We start from the raw sequence: 6,602 nt of genomic DNA, 5'->3' as shown, positions 1-6,602 counted from the left end.
TTGTAAATCTACAATACTTATAACAGTGATACACAAAGATCAATTGAACAAAATATGCACTGTATACATACACACACCTACATATACTTGGTATATTTATAAATGTAACATTTTAAGTTGAATGGGAAAAAAGGATTATATTTTTTTAGTAAAGATGGGAAACCGGGCAGCCATCATTTCTAAAAGCTGTATCAGTTCTAGCATACACTGGGATATATTGTAGATTAAATCTCATTAAAAGACTTCAATGTAAAAAAGCAAAATCATTTTTTAAAAAAGTAAATCACTTCTGATGCGATGTATAATCGGTCAAATCGGTCAAAATCGGTTATAGAGATCAATCCCCCAAAGTTTAGAAATCATTTCAGAAACAGGAAAATGCAAAAGCAAGGAGCTAAGCATCTCTGCATCTGAGATGGAGTAGGTATAGCAGTTCTATCCACGCTATCTTTAAATTCAGCAAATCTAACTCGAGTTTCCTCTGTGCACAACATGATACTCAGTTAGGTTTGGGGCAGGGCAATTTCTTAAAAGAAATAATTATCCCATGCATTTTCTAGCTCTCTATAGTTTAAAAATCACTTTCATATTCTTTGATCTCAACACCTTTATGAGGTGGCATTAGTATTATCCTCCTTAAACAGAAGACCTCAAGTTATGTTTCTGCCACTTGCCACTTGTCCCCTTTACACAAGTTCCTTCAACTGTGAGCGTCAGTTTCCTCACATATAGAATGGGTATTCCAATTAAATGACATTTCTGCGAGGCCGAGAGCCCATGACATAACCTAACGAATTCCAGCTTCTCCCCTTTCAACTGTTACCCAGGAAACGATCTGTTAAAACGCTCCGGCCTTAACGTGTACACACACACACTGTGCAGTACTATTTTACTGAAACTTCAGGCCAAGGAGGAAGGCATGTTTTTATTTCCGTTTTGGTGACAACTAAGCCGAGATGTAGCAAGGCTTACGAACTTCTCCTTGGTCATACACTGCAAGCGGGCTGGAGTGGAGCCCAGCAGTCAGATGTCAGGGCTTTCGCTCTAAATAGCGACGCTCTGTCGCCACCTCACAGTAACTTCCACCAAGATGAGAGTGGAATCGTTGACAGCGCAAACCACAGAGGCTGCCTTTGAATTCGGATAGGTCGTGGGTGACAGCAGCCGGCGTGAGTGTTGGGTTTGGGCTTCTTGCCGCCCTACTGTCCCGCACAGCGCTGCCATCAAGCTCAGTTCCAGGAACGCAGGCGTCACAAAAGCACTAAGCATTTCCCAGACGGGTACGCAACGGGACGACTTGGCTCTTGCGGCCGCTCAGGAAACGGAGACGCGCCGGTGCCGGCATCTCGGCCGCCTCCCTCCAGGTGGCATTGTAGGACCGACCCCCGCTCCAAAGCGCAGTCCCCTCAATTTGGCCTCCCCCGGAGGCTACAGAGCACCAAGAAAAAGCGTATCCCCGTGGCTAGAGAAGCGTTTACCAGGAGTCTCCCAGGTCGCCACGCGAGCACCGCACACTTCCGCTTCCGCTTCTTTTTCCGGAAGTAGCTCCTGAGGTAGCGTGCGGCTCAGTGTGGTCTTTGTCAGCTTCCACCATGGCGTACCGTGGCCAGGGCCAAAAAGTGCAGAAGGTGATGGTGCAGCCCATCGTATCCTACGCGTGGAGTTAGGACCCCGAGGTTCGGCTAGAAAAGGGGCGCTAAGGAGCGAACAGAGCAGGCCCGAGGGAGCGGAGTGCGGACCCGCATCCCGTGAGCCCCCGGGGCATCCGCGGCTGGGACCAGACGCGGGCCGCTGAGGCGGGAGGGGTGGGAGGGGGCTGAGGCCTCCCGCCGGGCAGTGGGCGAGGGCGGCGAGGGGTGGGCAGCGGAGGGGCTCTACCCTGATTAGACACTGAGTACCGTCGGGAGGCGTCGGCCTCGGGGGGGAGGAAGATGGCGGCGCCGGGAGCTCCGAGAGAATGAGCGTGAGAGGGAGCTCCTCCCGGGTATTTGGGGGTCCTTTGCTGAGTCCCTAGTTAGGCCGTGTTCGTGCTGTGGGCTCCAGACTGCGTTCCGAAGTCAGAGTGCGATGGGGTAGGATTGACCGCTTTCAGGAAGCAGAGGCTATGCGTGTGTTTTTCCTTAACCATTGGTGCAGAACCTCATCTTCAGATACTTGCAAAACGTACGTAAGTTGTTCGTTGTTTCGTACTTTTTAAGTAAAGAGTTAATTTATTTGCTTGTTCTGTCGTCCTGTTTGATCAGTGTTCTAGAGTTAAGAGTAGATGAAATTGTGGAGATGGAGGAGTATTTGAGGGGAAGGGGTGCAAGGAAAGTTCTAACGTCATAAAATGCTATGTAGCCGTGCCAGCTGCAAGCATGTAAAGAACTGTGTGGTTACTTTGCAAGACCAAAATTAGTAATTTCAGAAAGTAATTATTGGTAGACAGGACTGGTGTTTGGGTATCGGTACTTTTGTTGGTAGTGATTATGGCCGGAACATTGGAACTGTTCCGTCTTCTCCCTACGATAAAACATTGGGAGAAAACTCCAATTAGCTTTAAACCACGTAATAAGGTGGTGGGTTTAGTACTTGGGAGAAAAATGCAGAAAAGACACTAAAGGGGGAAGGATAGGTTCAGAGCATTTAGTGGCAGCCTGCTTTCCTAGCGGGGGGGTTTTGGCAGCTGAAATTCAGAGTTGGCAGGGCAGAGTGTTTATCTCCGAAAGAAAACGTAGTTCTTGTTCTGACAAATTTTAGTGTGTGACAACACAACTGAAAAACAGATTAATCTCAAGCATTGTAATTTTTAATCACCAGAATTGAGGGTCTCTCCCTAGTTGTTAGGTGTGAGATATGGAAAACTGAGAAACTAGAGAAAGCTGTTTTAGAGCTGGATTTTGCTATAGCAGATAAGAAAGAAGCCCTGGGTCTTCAGAAATTACTACTTTGTGCTATGTCATCAATTTCCATTCTAAATGATTGAAACTAGAAGCAATAAGAAATATGATTGAGGCCCAAGACTACAGGAAGATCAAATTAGATAGTCTCAATGTAGCGTTTATTAATGAGAATGTTTCTTGGCAAGTAACTAATTTTGGTTACTAATTCTAAGATATGAGTCAAAAGGTTAAAACTCTTGGCTTTTATTTTTTAAAGTTTTTTTTCAGGAGCCATATTTTTCTGTTGTTTGACCAAAGTGATTGGATTCTGTACTTATTTTTTAACATTTCTATTTTTATGACTATTTCAGAGATCTCGGATTCAGGTGTGGCTATATGAGCAAGTGAATATGCGGATAGAGGGCTGTATCATTGTGAGTACCCAGGATATTTTATCTCAAAGCAGTTTCTTATAGAAAAAGATCTCACAAAAAATGGCCAGCCAGAGCAATGTATAAAAAAGTCAAAGACCACAACCCAAGGAAAGTTTTTCAGGGCCCACTGTCCTTGTCTCATTGTTCTACTTGATAGAGACTGGGTAATTCTTAAAATAGAGGGGAAATTAATTTTTAAAAATTATTTAAACAATGTTAATATTAAAAGGAGGTGAAAAACAAATAAAATTAGAATGGGATGAAGATTAATGGATTGTTAGTTCTGGGTTGATACCTGATAGAGCTGGGAGGGGTTAGTGAAATAAGATTTCCAGGATGGCAGAATACCCTAAATGATGTTTTAAAGAAAAATGAAATATGGCCGAAAGTATTGTTAGGATATTTTGGTATGCCTTTAGATATCATAGATTTCCTCAGTAATGTCACCGTCCCTGTTTACTAGTTGGAAAACAAGAGTGATAGTGGTGATAGTATTTTGTGAGGAACATGGGACAAGTGGTAGCAGAAGTTAATTCATATATCTACACACATATTCTACATTGGCAGGTTATAAAAGATGGGGAGAGTGGCTCTTTGTCATAGCTAATAAACTCTTGGGGAGAGTGGCTCTTTGGCATAGCTAATAAAATCTTAAGTCCAGAAGGTTCCAGAATAATTTGGAGTAAATTTTGGCTTGCTTTATTATTTAAAAAGAGGCTTGAGGTGGGAGGTGGTGGTGTAGCAGGAAGAGCAGTGAAGGGGTGAATCTCTGAAGTTAGTTGGCATTTCTGTATCTAGATAGGTATATTTATTTAGAATGGTTTGGATGTGATCTTACTTGACGATGACAGTCAATGGCTTGTTTTTCTAGGGTTTTGATGAGTATATGAACCTCGTATTAGATGATGCAGAAGAGATTCATTCTAAAACAAAGTCAAGAAAACAGCTGGGTAAGGATATAGATGGTCTTAACAGAATTTTAGAAATGTATTCACTTTATGTTAAATTTAGTTTCCCCTTGAGAAGTTATTTTGGTGGGGGGTTACACTGGTGAAATCATCCTCTGCCGCTTACTCCTTACCCCACTCCGTTTCTACTTCTGTCTCTCTACTCAGACAGCTCTCACCAAGGTCACCAAAGACTAATGGTATTAAATGTAATGGTCAATATTAGTCCTCACTTTACTGAACTCTCAACAGCATTTGGGACTGTTGGCCTCTCCTGCCTTAAAACAATTTGTTCCCTTGGCTCTGTGATACTAAGTTTTTCATTTTTAATTTCCAGTTACTCCTTTTCAGACTTTTCTTCATATATTCATTCTTTGGGACACAACCATTAAATGTTTGAATTGCTCAAGGCTTGGTTGTAGGCCCCCCGTCACTCAGTATTATTAGGCACTCAAGACTACACCTTCAGTTACCATCTATATATAGTCATGTGCCTCATAATGACATTTCAGTTAACAACAGACTGCATATACCGTAATGGTATACCATATAGCTTAGGAGTGTAGTAGGCTGTATACTGTCAAGGTTTGTGGACATGTTCTTTATGTTTGCACAACTATGAAATTGCCTAATTGACACATATCTCAGAATGTATTTCCATTGTTAAGCTGTGCGTGACTGTATTGACTCCCAAATTTGCGTCCAGCCCTATATCTCTCTGAGCCTATTCACTTGAATACTTGAATGTCTCAGTGGCTTCTCAAAAGGTAGCATACCTGAAATCAAACTCCATCTCCACGCCTCACACTTTCAGAGCCATTTTAGTGTTCCCTGCCTTACTGAATGGCACAGATACTCAGTTGACTAATTTATTTCTCTGCAACTACCTCATTCCCCTCCAGTTTGATCTGCATGCTGCAGTCATCTTTTAGAAACACCAGTCTGACCTTGTCATCCCTTTGCTTGACATCCTTCAATGGCTTCCTGCTGCTTGTAGGATAAAATCTTTAATGCATTCTGCAAGGATCTTCATGATCTGGTCTTACCGCCATCTGTTTTGTATCACTCTCTGCTTCATTTTCTGAACTTCATCCACATTTGTCTTCTTTTCAGTTCTTTGAATCTGCACATTTGCCCCACTATAAATCTTTGCATATCCTGTTCCCCGGGTCTTTAGGACTCAGATCACCTCCTCCTGGGGTTTGATTTAGTTTTGCTTGGGGTGGCGATGGGAAGAAGCAGAGTATATTGTGCTCTCTGAGTTTTTAGTGGAACATTCATTAATGGGATTCTTATATCTCTCCATAAATGCACGAGTCCCATCTTTTTTGCTCCCTAATATGCTCAGTGCCTACCATGTAGTCATAACTCCAAAACATTTGATCAATAAACATAATTTCTTAACCCAGTTAACAGAGGGTTTTCAGGATTCATGACTTCATCAAGACAAACTGAAACATTTTTGTTACAATCCCATTAACTTAGGTTTATGCAGGCATTTTGTCTTTAATTGTTTCATGTCCTGGTTCACAGCTCACTAGCACTTTTATGAGTGGTGGGCTTCAGGGTCTCTTTTCCAGGTCCTGATGATTCTCCTGAGCCTGAACTAGATGTGTCTACCTTCATTAGGTTATTGTTTAAAAAGTGCGTGCTCTCATGTTCACAGCCTTTCAACAAATGGATATTTGAAAATGTTCACATACAAGAGAAAGTATTTTCATAATTGCTTAAGAACAATTCAGAATTCTGAGGCTAAAAAGGGTTGTCTGAATGGCTATTAATAGCTTTTTTTTTTTTAATTTTGTATTGCAGGTCGGATCATGCTAAAAGGAGATAATATTACTCTGCTTCAAAGTGTCTCCAACTAGAAATGACTAACGAAGTGAGAAATTGTTGAGAAGGCAATACAGTTTGTGTTTTTAGGTCTTCTTTGTTAGGAGTATAGTTCTTAAACATTTATTCATATTGCTCCAGTTACTTTTATGTTATTACCAGATGACAATAAATGCTGAGGAATTGTTTTTATTAAAAAAATTTACATTGTTTCTTTCTACTCAGTGGCTGTTTCTACCATTAGCTGTTGATATTTTAAAAGTGTTCTGGATGGTGGCAGTTGGCCTTGGGCATTTGTTTTTCTCAGAGCCTGACCTATAGATTCTTAAGGCAAAGAGTAGGAATTTTACCTAACAGGTAAGCTTCTGAAAATTGAGTTGTAGATAAGGGGGCTGTTCACAAAATAAAGGCTATTACATTAATATGTGTAATTTTCATCAATTCTATTTCTGGATACTGGAACACTAGAGTTTGTAACTACAGTAGGTTGGGGACATTATACCAGCTTCAGTATTTGTTTAGCACTT

At 41.6% G+C, this 6,602-nt stretch overlaps 1 protein-coding gene across 1 annotated transcript; it reads left to right on the top strand.

The window, feature by feature from the left end:
- Positions 1-1,497: 1,497 nt before the first annotated feature.
- On the top strand, positions 1,498-6,295 carry SNRPE (small nuclear ribonucleoprotein polypeptide E). Its single transcript, XM_019711470.2, has 5 exons — positions 1,498-1,646; positions 2,137-2,163; positions 3,233-3,295; positions 4,167-4,245; positions 6,055-6,295. Exons 1-5 carry the CDS (start codon positions 1,593-1,595, stop codon positions 6,108-6,110), a joined length of 279 nt encoding a protein of 92 aa, XP_019567029.1. The 5' UTR covers positions 1,498-1,592; the 3' UTR covers positions 6,111-6,295.
- The last annotated feature ends 307 nt before the right edge of the window (positions 6,296-6,602 follow it).

This window comes from Rhinolophus sinicus, linkage group LG17 (assembly GCF_036562045.2).
Source record: "Rhinolophus sinicus isolate RSC01 linkage group LG17, ASM3656204v1, whole genome shotgun sequence".
NCBI lineage: Eukaryota > Metazoa > Chordata > Mammalia > Chiroptera > Rhinolophidae > Rhinolophus > Rhinolophus sinicus.
The sequence above is the reverse complement of the archived record's forward strand: the minus strand, read 5'-3'. Positions and strand labels throughout refer to the sequence as shown.